The 15,769-nt window shown below is 47.0% G+C and overlaps 3 protein-coding genes across 3 annotated transcripts; 1 reads left to right on the top strand and 2 right to left on the bottom strand.

Annotated features, from left to right (window-relative positions):
* Positions 1-4,518: 4,518 nt before the first annotated feature.
* Positions 4,519-5,533, bottom strand: F5891DRAFT_984896 (uncharacterized protein; the record flags this gene model as incomplete). Its single annotated transcript, XM_041377517.1, has 4 exons — positions 4,519-4,567; positions 4,652-5,056; positions 5,148-5,237; positions 5,325-5,533. The coding sequence occupies 4 exons, from the start codon at positions 5,531-5,533 to the stop codon at positions 4,519-4,521; spliced, it is 753 nt and encodes a 250-aa protein (XP_041220200.1).
* A 1,072-nt stretch (positions 5,534-6,605) lies between these two features.
* Positions 6,606-8,180, bottom strand: F5891DRAFT_984895 (uncharacterized protein; the record flags this gene model as incomplete). The annotated part of the gene is made up of 10 exons (XM_041377516.1): positions 6,606-6,647; positions 6,694-6,748; positions 6,834-6,899; positions 7,121-7,150; positions 7,397-7,423; positions 7,476-7,564; positions 7,591-7,700; positions 7,741-7,764; positions 7,849-8,057; positions 8,116-8,180. The coding sequence occupies 10 exons, from the start codon at positions 8,178-8,180 to the stop codon at positions 6,606-6,608; spliced, it is 717 nt and encodes a 238-aa protein (XP_041220199.1).
* Positions 8,181-13,557: 5,377 nt separating this feature from the next.
* F5891DRAFT_1195063 (uncharacterized protein) lies at positions 13,558-14,577 on the top strand (the record flags this gene model as incomplete). Its single annotated transcript, XM_041368050.1, has 6 exons — positions 13,558-13,650; positions 13,702-13,710; positions 13,758-13,829; positions 13,884-13,991; positions 14,042-14,128; positions 14,182-14,577. 6 exons carry the CDS (start codon positions 13,558-13,560, stop codon positions 14,575-14,577), a joined length of 765 nt encoding a protein of 254 aa, XP_041220198.1.
* Between the last annotated feature and the right edge of the window lie 1,192 nt (positions 14,578-15,769).

The following is a 15,769-nucleotide window of genomic DNA, read 5'->3' as shown; positions in this document are numbered from 1 at the left end:
TACCAATGCGATCTTCTGCCAATAGCGGTTGCATGACCTTCTTGAATGCGCGAAGGTAGTTGCTTAACTCCTGGTACAAGGGCATCGTCTTGTTCGCGTATTCGCGCGCGATGGCTTGTAGATCCGAAAGCGTGTAGCGCCTTTTGCCATCCCATCCGGGATACATTACCTTGACTTCTTTCATGAACACGTTGTAATCGCTTACTTGCGCCTCCGGCATTCCGCCCCATAATTCTCGGTCATCGCGCTCAAGGTAGCGGATGATACCCTTAATGCGATCGAGACCTTGTAGACCTACGTCGTCAGCGAGCTGCTCGTATAGGTCGATAAAGTCGGCAAGGTTGTCGGTTGTGCCATCAAATTTAGGCGCGTCTGTTGTTCCACGGACAGGCATTCTGGTTCTTACTGTGGACATGATGGGCGGTTGGGAAATTGCAGGCGTGGGGATCTTGTGACTGATAGGTGCTTGGCGCACGTACGCGAAAGGAAGGTTTGATATAACGGTACCACCTGGAATTGAAAATGGCACGCGCGGTGTTTCTAAGGCTTCTTGCTTGATCTTAGGTATTCCCGTTGTAGGAAGCGCGTTCTTGAGCGCGGGGACTACTGGCGCGTTAAGTGGAGTGTCGCTAGAGTCGTCAAGCTCGCTTAGCGCGCTTAGCGCTGACAGATTAGAAGTATTAAAAGGAGGTTGATTGGGCGTGTGGAGGAATGCTCCGGGAAGTTGGCTCCTTGGGTTATCTATTGCTTTGAAGCCGTCTGACGACTCTTCCTTGACGGATTCTTCAGGCGAGGGCGTGACTGGCGATATCAGTTGTCTAGGCGCGTGCGCGAAGAGCGCTGGATCTGGTCGCGGAGGTTCTGATATATTGCACGAGCAACCGCGCGTGTGTTGAATGAATAAGGGTCCTGGTATAATGGATTCTACCGCCCTGTCGAATGCGGCGATGGCTTCTTCTCTGGCTATGCGGCGACTGTTGGGTCTGAGGCGCCGACCTTCTATCTCAGAAGTGTCCCTCGCGGTGGGCTCCAGTTGTAGATGAGGAATCTTGACTAGACGTGAAAACACTTAAAACAAAAGGGTGCTCAACAGCAAGACCGGGATACGAGACAACAACTCGACCCAAGGGACAACCACTGAGAGAAGTTCCTCGAAATAAAGTGGAGGGAAACTCTATGAGCTAGGCGGGCGCTAACAGGCACGAGAAGATAACGTGTGCAAAGGCGCGCGAGATGCACACGTGAGCGGGAGGTTCGAGAATGCGCGCGCGCAAAGCGAAGGCGCGCCTTGAGCGTTAAGGGAAAGGTCCTATTGAGGAGTGAATGCCCAGATGGATGATTGACAGGAGAATAAGATCTTATAACAAGTGAGGAGGTGATCTATACACTTTCCAGTACACAAAGATAAGGGGAAAGTAAGTACCAGAACCAAAGGAAACCCTTCTGTATTTAAGAATGGAGATGGCGCGCTTCCGAGCGTGCTCCCGAACCGAGTAACCATATCAACTCTAATTATAACTAAGTTTAAATAAACTTTCTATAAGTAGCGCGGACGTTGGACCGAAGATTTTATTAGTTCAATGGATAAGATAGAAATAACGCACCAGCGAACCAGTAAGGACATGGGACGGATGGACGGACGATAGCGCGAAGACCTATGAGGAGGCGCGCGTGCGTAGGTAAGGCGCGCCTAAGTGCGCGTGAGTTCGGATAAGGCGTGTGCGAGTGCGCGCGAGACTGGTACTTAGGAGTAGAGCTGTAACATATAGGAATGTATGGGTAAAGGCTGTATATTCAGCATTGAGACGCGCGAGTCTCTACATCGGGATGTGATGGAGGCCATCAACATAATTAGAGCGATGGGTTCAGTGGAGGAAGCGATGACTTGGTAGAGAGGGATTTAGGGAATAGATAAGTCGATGTAGTGAGTTAATGGCTTGTAGAGCGAAGGTGGAGATGATGACGAGGGAAGTGGGGTGGTAGATTTTGAGTAGCTGACGGCTAAAGTGACAAAACTGATGGTGTTGGCGCAGATTTGAGGGATGAGAAATATTCATCAGCCAACTCCACTAGCCGTTCGTGATGCACCCCAGCACCAGCAAATCCTCGCCGGGAGGTACCAGTTTGTAATGCAGTCCCGAAATAGGCCTCCACTGGGCGTTGAGTTCATTGAGAATTCAAGATGGTGTCTGATATGAGTGAAAGCGCGAGAGAGGTAGCTTGGTCAAAGTTGGACTATTGGTGCATGATATATTCACGTGATGAACAGCACATGATTTGGCCACCTAGCTCGTCCATTGCGCTCACCATATCTTCCATGGAGCGTGAGCTGGTAGTCTGAGCGATAGAGAGCTTTGAATACTGGCATAGATACTGCCTGAAGCTATGCACCTTGAGGGCCATCCTGTCTAGAAAATACCACCGCCCGAGGTGGATGGCTCTTGGATCCCGCATCTACATAGAATCTAATGGATGAAAAATGACTGAGAGTCGACTCTGTAGCAACTCTGACCTTGTGTGAATAAAAATGATGAGTGATCTGTGAAGCATGTACGCAAGTAGTGAGCATCAGTGCACTAGATCCTCCGAATTAGATAAATGTATGGCTGTTGCGCATCTTGATCCTGCTGAGAATGCGAGATGCGTTGAGCAGCACCGCTGTAGAAACAACAATACTGAGAGGAACAAAAGATGCTCCAAACTGTATCTATAAAATGTTGTAGGTCGTGCGTTGCCTAGTCTGCGTTACTTGAGGAGACAAGCGTGTTCGACCTTAAAGGGAAGCGAGTGCAGCGAAGATCTAGAGGTACGCGCTGAAGTGAGGCGCGAGAAAGCGCAGGTGCGCGCAAGGCACAAAGGCGCGTATTAGCGCGAAGCGCGGGAAAGCGCGCGTGCGTGCGGAAACAATAGAGAGGTTAGACTTAAGTGATAATATGATGCAATATAAGAGAAGAGAGATGTGAAGTGTAGACAAATAGACTTCTACTATGTTCTGCTAAGTAAAATGGTGGGTGGTAACTAGTAAGTTTGGTGAAAAGTAAGTTCTGCTGGCGCTTATATAGCGCGCCGAAGCGCAGTCATGCAGAGCCGAAGCGCTACCGAGTAGGTATGTAAGGATATATATGGGTGAGAGTCCATGATAAAAATAAAGGTGGAACACTATGCTAATAAAGGAAATGGAAATATACGCACTAGGGAGCTTGGTGGACAGTGGATGGATGCATCTGGATGACTGGCGCTATAGGGCGCGCAAGCGCGGGAATGTGCGCGCGCGTATACATCGCGAAGCGCGGGAAAGCTGCGCCTCATATAGGAATTGCTGTGGACAGTACACAGAGTGGTGCTGCAAGTTGGTGCTGTATACTCCCTTAGTGGAAACTGCCATATCACGCCATGAGAGGCATGAGTCTCTACACTGCGCTGAGCATGATGATCAATTTCAAAAGGAACAAGTAATATGAGATAAGAAAAATCGCACCTAGCCACCCTCAAATGCTTAAAAACGTACACAATCGTTGTTGCGGACATGCGCATGCAACAAGTCACGAATATACTAGTCCTTGCAATCAACCAAGTTGACACAGACAGAATGAGCGTGCACAAGTTCTACATATTAGTCTCGAGCAAAGGTCGAAAAATTGACAATGATGTGGCCAGGACTAGGTCCTAGCAGTGACTGGCAAGAGATCCCCAAACAGAAACTGTGTAATGAAATGTAGGCAAACTTGAGGGATCCCAATATACCCACATTTGACATTGTCAATAGAGCTTCCGTCGTCAGAAGTTCTTGAATCTTGATCCGAAATAACGAGAATGACGAGGGAACAAGAAATCAACAACAGAATGAAATGAGGAAGATGCAGCAAACCGAAAAGAAAAAAAGATGAGCCACTTTGATGGGAATGATGGGATTATTATGCGCACGAAGCGAGCACAGAAGACTACCGTGTGAGTAAACGAAGTGGCGCAGCACACCGATGCACATCGGTACTTAGTAAAGCCTCAACCGTCCAACTCAGTAGATCTACTATATCTCTTCGTTCTTTTGCACCCACCTGCCACTCTCTCTCTCAGGGTACGGACCATCACTTGATTCACTTGCTTCATTAATTCATTCATCTGATGTGCTGCGTTTGCTCTCTAGAGCTTCAAGCCTCATGCAAGGTGACCTGATTGGTGCCTACCCCCCATTACTACTCACCTTGAGACCTTAGATTCGTGCTCATACTCTGGACCAAAAAGCCTTGTGTGCAAATACTAGTTTATTGTTGTTCTATACACTACCGAACTCTTGTACCCCCAGTCCTCGTTCAATCAACCATTTTCTCCCTCATCAGTCGTTACGCTACAGAAGCATAGACAGTAAATAACATCCAATGATATAAACAGCCCGGGATGATTGGTGCACTCAACATGCCATTTTTGATGGACAGATATTCCAGGAACCTCGTGTTTTATTGACGATTTTGCAGCTACATAGTCATTAAATTCGAGCTTGATCGACAAAGTTTCAATAAATTACTCGATGATGTACAAGTTTGGTAGTACATGGAGATAGTATGTGCACCTGAGTACCAGTACAATTCAAACAGCGGCAGATGTAAGTGAAATAAATAATATTAGACCCGACCGTATGCAGGATGCCACCTACATTGAGGCTGTGACAAACACAAGGCTATTACCATAAGTCGAGTCAGTGCGATCGCTAATTGATCCGGCAGGAATGCATTCCTTGTAGATATTCACTTGCTTGGGTAGATTCGTTTGGAACAAAGTTGGACGTGATGAAGCTGCAATGGCATGAGTATTTGAGGAGAACACGCTGTCAGTGTAGTTGGATGCACATGCATTTTCGATGGCCTGTTCAAAAACATCCACCTCAGCTTTGGCGCGAAGCATCTTTGCCTGTAAGTAAAGTAGCTCCAAATTGGCATTGCGGTGGTGAGAGTGGTAACGTTCAATCTCGAGATATGTTGCCATCAATCCAGCCTGAGTGCCTAGTTCCGCTTTATGTGCCTCATTAAAGGCCTCTTGGACACAAGGGGTGACCCATGTGCTGCACAGGTGGAATGAGGGGTTGCACTTTAGAGATACGGTAAGAGCAGCCAAGTAAACTAAGGATGGTACTGACATTTACAATGACTGACGTTCGTTGTTCTGGGGCATGAGCAAGATGATCGACAGCTGGAGCGTTCGAAAGCGGGACACTTTCGATCGAGAAAGGTTCGTTAGGCGACCTGAGGTTGGTGTTTTGTCTCCTTAACCAACTTTCACATTTCTGTTGTACAGCTGCCGAATGGGCCATGGGAGGTACAACAACACACATCGGAGTTGCTGAGGTGGAGACATGATCCACGGTTGGGACCTCAATAGGATGCTGCAATGCTAAGAAGGAAGGCGTCAGACCGTTCAAGCACTTATTAGTGTACTGAATTGAAAGAATCTCACGTCTGATCCATCTCTGCTGGACATAATCGATAGCCTGACTGCATAGAGATACTTCCAACTGACATTGATCCCTCCTCTCCTCCATGAAAGCTTGTTCTACTATCCCACACCTTGTATTGTCCCCGGCCGCAACATTTCACAATGACTCCTCCCTTTGTGCTTCCAACAAACACCCCCCAACTATTTGCCAGATGTCGCCGAGATCAACCCGACCTCTAAGCAAGAAATAAAGCAAGTACAATTCAGTTCGAATCTATATGAAGAACTTTCAAGATGTGCAAAGTGTCAGAAATTATGGACTGACCGTCTCCGATGGTATAAGTCTTATATAGAATTCCAGCCATTTAGGACCAGTTAGTATATTCGAGAGTTCAAACATTCCGAGATGGATAGCCAGGGAGTTGAATGGTGGAAGGCAGGAGGGCGTCAACATGGTGAATTGCAGGAAGTATGTACAGCGTGTGGTTTCTGAGAATGATATGTTCGAGAATATATTATAGTACTAAACTGCTGCAGTGATTGAATATCCTGGCCATCAGTCCTTTGCTGGCGATCAAAATGACGTATATAAATGGAGCTTGATGAAGTATTATATATAGTTCAGGCGGTCGATGGCACTTCAATGGCACTCTCGAACTTTTCAGCAGCAGCTTAAGATCTAGGGTAGTATCATGTCACAGTTTGGTTTAATGTATTTCAACTCCATTGGAACCCTAGCAGATCAGAAACCAATCAATCAATGATATAACAAGATACAACTTAATCGCACCCACTTGAACATCTGTCTTGAAGATCTGATACCAAAATTTCAAACATATTTCCATGTGGATACACGATTTGCCTCTGCCTTCATTCTTCCGAGGATTGCGAGGACAAGGAGAGCCATCTTTCTCCCACGTCCTAGGGAGCCTGGCCAAGAGGATACTAGGTTACGGCAGAAAGCGTGGCTGCTGGACAACAGGCTTCAGGAAGAGCCCCTAGGTGACAATGGGTGGCCAAGTTTTAGGTGAGCTAAGGACGTAGCGACGATACACTGGCTGCTCCTAAGGCCTAAGCATTGAACAATGTCACATAGGAGTACTCGTCCGTAGTGCTGTAAGGGTGTAGGTAGGAGTTGGAGCCTCTCCAGAGGAGTAGAACTGTTGGAACCTGGTCAACTAGTCCATAGTGTATCCCAGAACAGTATCTTTCAAAGTACCCTGACATGATGAAGGTGTTTGAAGCACAATGAGCCTGATAACCCACAAGCCGACGATCTGGATTCTTGACTTCGGAAGCCACTAGGGTTCTCCAAAACAAGCTGAAATTCGACATTTGTGTCAGAAATGAATAGACCTAAACGTTCCAAGTTCAACTAAAATGAAAATATTACTTGTACTACTCACCACTGAGAAGCCAATTCTATCCAGTGTCCATGCCAAAAGTCATCGAGGGATACACTTTTGGAGTGTCTAGGTGGAGATCAGTCACAAATTCTTATGCCTGCTACCAGGGCAGAAGGATTGAAATTTGTTTTTTTTTGGTCCTTGAAGCTTGGTCTATGCACATTGCATAGAGAAATTTCACAGAGATGGGCCTGACCTGGGGCAAGCCAAGCTGATATCAAGCCGATATGCTCCGCTATAATAAATTTGCGACAAATGCGGGTGGGCTGTGTTTACTCAGCACTTACTTCCATATCGTGTTCAACCCTTGCAAAGGCCTCTCGTTAACATGGGTGATTTATCAAAATTCAGTATTTACGTTGGTCGGCAGTTGCAAACAAGGAGAATTGAGCGTCAATTCACAGGTAGAGGAATTTTGCAGTGTAAATGATATTAGTGCGATTGGGCTGGTAAGTACAAGAGCCTCCATCTAAGATGATCAGTGTCTCAGTTCACCCTCTTGCGCAGCTCCACCTGCATGCGGTCCATCCCCAGCTAGCACTTGGTCCAGCTCAACACCTTACATTGTGCCGGTGACTCCTGCCCCAGACCTAGTGTCATCAGTATCAACGATATTGAAGCCTTATTCCGATTCCTACCGACCCTTTTGCTTTTGCACTCCTCTTGAACAGACTTGGATGTGACGCTTCATTATCGGCCTCGTTACCACTCGCATACAGTGCTTGCAGCATCTAAAAAGAACGTGGAACTCATTCACTGTAATTCCATCACCAACGGTAAATTCGAGCCTCTTCATCAATTCTGTTTGTTCCAGGTAGGTCCATTCAAGATCAATCGGGCGCGGTTCTTTGTGCTCTTCTACATTATCTCAATAAAATTATGATTTTGCAGCACAGCAAGTTCATACCTCGACGAGGGTACTGGCAGGTTCCTATGGACGATCGATGATAGTATGCGTCAATTTTAACTAGGTGATAGTTAGTTTTGGATGTTTTGAAAAACGAAGTATACTGACCTCGATATCCACATTGATCAGATGCGCATCTTGCATTCCAATAAGTCTTATCGGTGGTCTTATCCCTCCATGAGTACACTGCTGCCTCCATGTATGCCCCTCTCCCACCCTCCTCGGCACATAGGCAGCATGGGTATCGAAACTGGCGTTCTTTACGGTACTTCTCAAAGTTGGACAGTAGAACTTTCTTTCCCTTGTCATTGTTGGGCCTGCATTTGTGGGCTATGTCAACGCTTAGATGTGCACATGATTCAAATGGCATCTTACCAGTACCATTCAATCATAGATTTTGACACACTGTCATAATGTAGGAGGGCGAAATGGCAAGTCATTGCCTCTGTAATGAGTTTGGCGAGTCTGAGTGCACTTTCATGATAGTTGGGTGGGGCAGTGATGATAGAAGAAGGTGAGCCTCCATTGGTCAGTCGGTTTAGCAAGGACTCGCCTCTTTATACATTATCATGGCTGGTTCACCCTTTTCTACCGCTGTCAAGTGCGCCAGTCCTGGTTTATGCTGCCAGGATCTGGCCTGTGGGAATATGGCCATGGTGGCGATTCGGTTAATCGGGCTGGCCATTTAGTGCCTATAATAGGTCCATTAGTATTATGTCATATCATGTTGTTGGATGAAATTGGTCAGTCACTCGATCCAATTTCTTCACTGTTGGGTTCAACTGTGTCTCTCGTCACTGTAGCTCCCCATGGACCTGGCCAATTCATCTGGAAGGTGTTTCAAATGCACTTGCACGTGTGAATTTACTCAGGAAAGCGCCTACACTAGGCATCAACAATTGTGTGTAAAGGGCAAGAAACATTTATTATCTGCTTTATCAAAAGCAAAAGACTTTCTATGAGCCGCAAAACGGCCCCGACTGGATGCCAATAATGCACCCGCTAGCATGGCGTCTTCGAGCATGCAGCTCCACTGCCCGCAATCCTTGTCCGTGTTTTCTGACCACGTCCATGAGTCATTCAGCGAAGAGTCTTCCAGTACTTCTGCAGCTGTGTCGGTAGTGCATCCCCCCCATGTATCACATGCAAGTTCTTCTTTACAAGGCGATCTGCCCATCCCAGTATCCAATACCGATCTTGGCACAGCATCCACGGAGATAGATGATGGGTTATCCCTGGCTCGGCGCAGAAGTAAACGTACTGGCATTTGCATGCCACAGCGCTATAGGCAGTATGAAGACATACTCCCCCAGCCTCCCCCGAGCGTTCCAAACCATGCTGCTCGGCAACTAGAGTCCACCTCACCCGCAGAATCCATTCAGGTGCCTACCACAGCTTGTTCACCATCGCGATCTGTTCCTTTCCGCATGGCAAGGAATGTTTTCGGACTCGTGCGCCAGTTTTTTTCTTCAACCCCTCCGTCCCATGACCCAGAAGAGGCTGCAATGTTCCAAGATATCAACTCTATCCCCTCTGTGGCTCCAGCGGAATTGAATAGCCATGCCCAACCTCATGACTCATTTCACCCGTACCCCAATCGAACGTCTTTCGATCTTGGCCATTGGTACTGGAACGGTAGCATACAGAAATCACAGGAGAGCTTCAAGGAACTGCTTAACATCGTTGGACGCCCAGATTTCGATCCTGAAGATGTTCGACGTATGCACTGGGACAAAATTAACTCACAATTAGGCACGAGCATTGACAATGAGGAGGGATATGAGTGGGAGGATTGTGATGCAGGTTGGAGTAAGACGGAAGTAAAAATCCAAGTTCCTTTCTCTTGCACCACAGCTCAGCCGGACACTTGACCTTATGTCGCAGCTCAACTCTACCATTGATCTCTCGTATTGGTTATTCGGGAGAAACTCACAAATGCCAGTGACGGTGAACATTTTCACTATGAGCCTTATCAATTGTGATGGAGCCCCCCCCCATCTACCCCATGAGGTGAACATTCAGGGCGAATTGTATACTTCACCCACATTCATGGATGCGCATCGCGAACTTCAGGCATCTCCTGGAGAGGCAGGATGTGACTTACCACGTGTGGTTACAGCACTCATGTTCTGGTCGGATGCCACACAGCTGACGACGTTTGGTAACGCGAAGCTATGGCCGGTATACATGTATTTCGGAAACGAGTCGAAATATCGCCGCTGTAAGCCATCCTGTCACCTGGCTAATCATATTGCCTACTTTCAAAAGGTATGACGGTCATTCCTCCTCAATGTTTAAACTCACAACTTTTGCAGCTTCCGGATTCATTCAAAGATTTCACGGGGACTTACACCAAAGGCAGGGGCGTTGGCCGTGAATGCACCACACATTGCCACCATGACTTGTTCCAAGCTCAATGGGCAATTTTGCTTGATGACGAGTTTTTAGAAGCCTATGAACATGGCATTGTGATTCTTTGTTGTGATGGGGTGAAACGCAGATTTTACCCACGGGTATTTACCTATTCCGCAGACTATCCCAAGAAGTGAGTCGTGAATACTTGCTCGTAAGATACATAAACTCACCTTAGCCAGGGTCCTCGTTGCTACTATCCGGCAGCTAGGAGGTTGTCCTTGCTCGCGATGCCTCATACCCACGAACAGGCTTCATCACCTGGGCATGAATCATGATAGGCAACAGCATAAGACTCTTGCACGTGCTGATATGTCGAGGAGTCAGCTGGTTGCCATGGCACGGAGCCTTATCTACGAGAAGAACTTTGGTGTAGACAGCACAGCAGTCGAGTCAATTCTCAAGCCTGAATCATGGGTGCCGACCTCGGTGAGAATGACCATCAATTAGTCGTCTCGCCTTCACTAACCTATCATTAGAATGTGTTTTCAGACTCTCTTGGTTCATTTGGACTTAATATCTTTCTTGCGCTTGTCATCGATCTCTTGCACGAAGTTGAGCTTGGAGTATGGCACATGCTTCTAATTCATTTGCTTAGGATTCTTACCGCTTTGGACAAGGACTTGATCCACGAGGTTGACAGAAGGTTAACCAGATATTTTAGTAATGACTCAATGGACTAATGCTCGACTTCTACAGGTATAGGCAGGTCCCCCGTTTGGACCAGCGACAATCAGGCAGTTCTGTTCAAATGTCTCCGAGATGTCGAACATGGCTGCACGGAATTTCGAGGATCTTCTACAAGTACGTACTATGAACGATTCTCATATGTCTTTATGTGCTAATTTTGTCTGAGTGTTCTATTCCGGTCTTTGATGGCCTTTTCCCCGACGCTCACAACAGCACTATTATTGATCTCCTCTTTACCATGTCGCACTGGCACGGACTTGCGAAGCTTCGCCTACATTCTGACCTAACCTTGGATATTCTTAATCAGCAAACAACTGATCTAGGTGAACGGTTTTGGCAATTCAAGGACAAAGTATGCCCCACATATCAAACTCGGGAGCTCGATCGTGAAGTTGGTGCACGATCTCGCCGGCAGGCAAAGGCAACGGCTAAACAGATGGGGACTAGCGATGGATGCGGCCCCAAGCGGGCTTCCCGAGGTTCTAACATTAAAGGTAAAGAAAAGGCAAAACCAGAGCAGTCACAGAATGTACCTGTGCCGAAGCACCCGCGGAGGAAAAAATCATTCAATATTCAGACTTACAAGTTCCACATCCTTGGAGATTATGTGGCCTACATTCGTCACTTTGGCACAACAGATTCGTATAGTACTGAACCAGTAAGTTGCAGCCCACTATCAATCCATTCATTAATCCAATTTTTATCAGGGAGAGTTAGAGCATCGTACTCCGAAAGGCAGATACTGTCGCACTGATTGAAACACATTTGTTCGCCAACTTACTCAGATCGAGCGCTGTGAGGTGCGCTTGCGCTGCATCAAGCAGCGGCAACGCAAAGGAGTCCCTCATACAGATGTACACGAAATAGCAAACGACCCCAAATTACACCACCACATTGGTCAGAGTGAGAAGATATATGACGAGTTTGGTCAGTACCTTCGCAACCACACAGGAGATCCTGCTATGAAGGTGAGCAACTTATGTGACTTGATGATCATTATCCTGAGATGTTATACAGGATTTCCTACCTCGATTAAAAGAATATATTTTCGATCGCCTCGAACAGAAAACCACTGGATCACCCGGGGAGAGACCAGCTTATTCAGACCAACACGATTCAATTTTCTTCAAACATAATCGAATTTATCACCACAACCTTGTCAGATTCAACTACACTACCTACGATGTTCGAAGAGCTCAAGATGTTATAAACCCGAGGACACCACATTGCAACATTATGTTACTTCAAGATGATGGTAGTCACGGTGGCCACTATCGTTATGCCAAAGTCATTGGTGTACATCATATTAATGTTGTGCACACCAGAAACGTATATGAGTCTCACCGAATCGAATTTCTCTTCGTTCGCTGGTATGAATCCATGCAGACTCACGCATGGAGCACACGCACTTTAGGGCGCATTCATTTCCAGCCTCTGGAAAATCAGAATGCCTTCGGCTTCGTGGACCCAAGTGTCATACTCAGGGCATGCCATATCATACCTGCCTTTTCTCTAGGCCAGCGCAATCCAGGTGAATGTGGGATTTCCACTCTCGCAGGAGACAAACACGACTGGCATGAGTACTATGTCAACAGGTAAATGGTTCCACATCCCATGATGATGACAATGACTAATACTAGGACCTCAGCTTTGTTGATCGCGACACCATCATGCGCTATCACTACGGCCTTGGGGTTGGTCACATGTACTCTCATGAAGCAAACATTATGGAAGACCTCTGCTCGACACAGGTGACACCTCGCCCTAACTTGAATACACAGATGACAATGTGGACAGAAAGTGGGGGAAGCCTCGCGGAAGGTACACTCCAGAAACCTCCTGACAACGACAACGACAACGACAACGACAACGACAATGACTATGACAACGACTACGACTACGACTATGACTACGACAACAATGACAACGACAACGACAATGACAATGACGACAATGACGACAATGACGAACAGGACAAAGATCAGGATCATGCTGGCGTGGAGGATCTTGATTTCTTTAATCAGGGACTTGATGCTAGCACAGAGTCGCTTGTTCAGGCCCTGGACGAAATGTTTACGACATGCCATAGTTTTGATTACGAGGATTAATAATGTCACTATACTAATCGGTAGCCTGACACTTCTTCCTGGCAGTTTTTTTGCCGCATTACCAATCATTGACTGGCCATCACTAGTTTTTCACTTCTCGCCTCGCTAATCTCTGGTGCAGCCTGACACATCTGGTTGATGGGTTCTTCACCGGCACTGCAATTCCTGGTGTAGCCTGCTGCATCTAGCTGACAGGCTCTTTGCTGCATTATAATCCCTGGCGTGCCCTGACTCGCCATCAAACATACATTATGCTATCCCAATCTTTGGTGTAGTCTTACTGGCGGTCCTTTCCCCATTCCCAATCCCTGGCGTGTCATGACTTGTGTTAATTTTCGCTACACTAATCTCTGGCAGCCTAACACCTTCTTGCTGGCCGTTCTTTGCTGAATAGGAATGTTTGGCGTGTACTAACTCATCATCACTACCGATTTCAGATGTAACTTCAATGATTATCACTGATCCCTAGTGCTGATCACTGGGTGCCCTCGCTTATCCGTAATTCATTTTGCCTATTGGTTGAAAGTGGCAGCCGGGTACGCCCAAATATTTATTAGAGTCTCGTTTGATGCTGTTTCCTTCATCTTCCTGCCCTCCCTCTCACAAGATGCAACAAACGGTATTGCCGGGATTTATTTATCCTCCAATCTTCATCTTCGTACCAGCTGCAGGCGAAGTCGCGCAATTATCGTTCAATAGTGTAAGTAAAATTTACACTGGACCATCCACACCATCACTGACGACCCTGCAGATTGACGAGGTTCGCTATCACCAATAAGTGTAACTTTCTAATTGACTTGGTTTTAGCCCTTTCATGGCTTCTCCAATCTTCTCTTTCTGGGGTATACCGCGCACGAAGGGCAACTATCACCAGTTTATGTGAGGCTATAATTCTCAAGTTCAAGTACTTCATCTCATCGTGCTCGTTTACAGTGGCCTCAAGAGCACATCCATCTCACAGATGCATCCCACGCCATCATGAATCATATAGGCTACCTGGCTACTGGCAGTGATAAACTATATGACATCTATGAGATACGGGTGAGAGCTCTGTCATGCTATGTTAACTTTTGATGTGATGGACATATTAGGAGGGCGGATCGACCTTTCTCAGGAATATCAGTAGTCTGTTTTGTAAGGGCAATATAACTAAAAGGGAGGCCTCTCCCATCTGGGCAGTGAGTGCTCCCATTGCTAGCACGTTGCCAAACTCATCACGCTGCGTACATAGCTCAATATGCTCCAGAAAATCCATAATATCCCATTTCATGAAGCCACTTTTCCATTAGGGTTCTCGCCTCCCCCACCATCCCCTTTCATCGCGGTCGAGCCCCCTCCGCAGCTGCTCTGTCTAGCAGCAGTGACCTCGCTATACCCGTCCCTGGATCTCGATTATGAATCTACAGGACGAGGCATCACAGCATCTATATATGGTGCCACCACTGTCAAAGAAGAGGACATCATTATCCCAAGCGCCCTTGAGGATTATCACTTCGCTGGTCAGGCGCCATCTTTTCATCTGAAGCTATCCTGGACAAATGAATCTAGGGGGGAAGTCCTTGACTCAGCTCAAAAACAGTCGCTCAAAGTCTCGTTGGCAAATTCATCTTGGGCAAAGCCGTTGTAGAAACAACAATACAGAGAGGAACAAATAATGCTCCTAGCTGTATCTATAATAGTTGAAGGTCGTGCGTTGCCTAGCCTGCGTTACTTGAGGAGACAAGTGCGTTCAACCCTAAAGGGGAAGCGAGTGCAGCCAAGATCTAGAGGTACGCGCTTCAGCGAAGCGCGAGAAAGCGCAGGTGCGCGCAAGGCGTGGGAACACGCGCGCGTATTAGCGTGAAGCGCAGGAAAGCGCGTGCGCGTATGCGGAAAATGATAAAGACTAGACTCAAGTGATAATATAATGCAAGAAAAGAGAAGGGAGATGCGAAGTATAGACAAATAGACTTCTACTATATTCTGCTAAGTAGTAAGTAAGTGATAACTAGTAATTGGGAGGTAAAAGTCCCTCTCTAATAGTATGTACTGCTGGCGCTTATATAGTGCGCCTAAGCGCGGTCATGCGGAGCCGAAGCGCTACCGAGTAGGTATGTAAAGATATATATGAGTGAGAATCCATGATAAAATAAAGGTGGAACTATGCTAATAAAGGAAATGGAAATATACGTACTAGGGAGCTTGGTGGACAGTGGATGGATGCTTCTGGATGGCTGGCGCCATAGGGCACGCAAGCGCAGGAACGCGCGCGCGTATACATTGCGAAGCGCGGGAATGGTGCGCGCATGGTGCGCGTTGCGCGGGAAAGCTGCGCGTCATATAGAGATAGCTGTGGGTAGTGCACAGAGTGACGCTACAAGTTCATGCTATGTACTTCCTAGTGTAAAGCGCCATATCAGACCATGAGACGCACGAGTCTCTACACCGTTTCAGCTGGGAAAATCTCTTTATTCAGGGCACTTACTGGTCGGTGTAGAAGAGGAATCTTGACTATAGGCGAAACACTTGAAACAAATGGGTGCTCTACTTCAAGACCAGGATACAAGACAACGACTCGACCCGAAGGACAACTACTGAGAGAAGTTCCTCAAAATAAAGATTTGAGGGAGACTGTATGAGCTAGGCGGGTGCTAGCAGGCGCGAGAAGGTAACGCGCGTGAGCGGGAGGTCCGAGAATGCGCGCGCGCGAAGCGAAGGCGCGCCTAGAACGTTAAGGGAAAGGCCCTATTTGAAGAGTGGAAGCACAGATGGATGGTTGACAGGAGAATCAGATCTGATATCAAGTGAGGAGGTGATCTATACACTTTCCAGTACACAAA

The sequence above is a fragment of the Suillus fuscotomentosus genome (genome assembly GCF_016647785.1).
Source record: "Suillus fuscotomentosus strain FC203 chromosome Unknown F5891scaffold_77, whole genome shotgun sequence".
NCBI classification, from domain to species: domain Eukaryota; kingdom Fungi; phylum Basidiomycota; class Agaricomycetes; order Boletales; family Suillaceae; genus Suillus; species Suillus fuscotomentosus.
The sequence above is the reverse complement of the archived record's forward strand: the minus strand, read 5'-3'. Positions and strand labels throughout refer to the sequence as shown.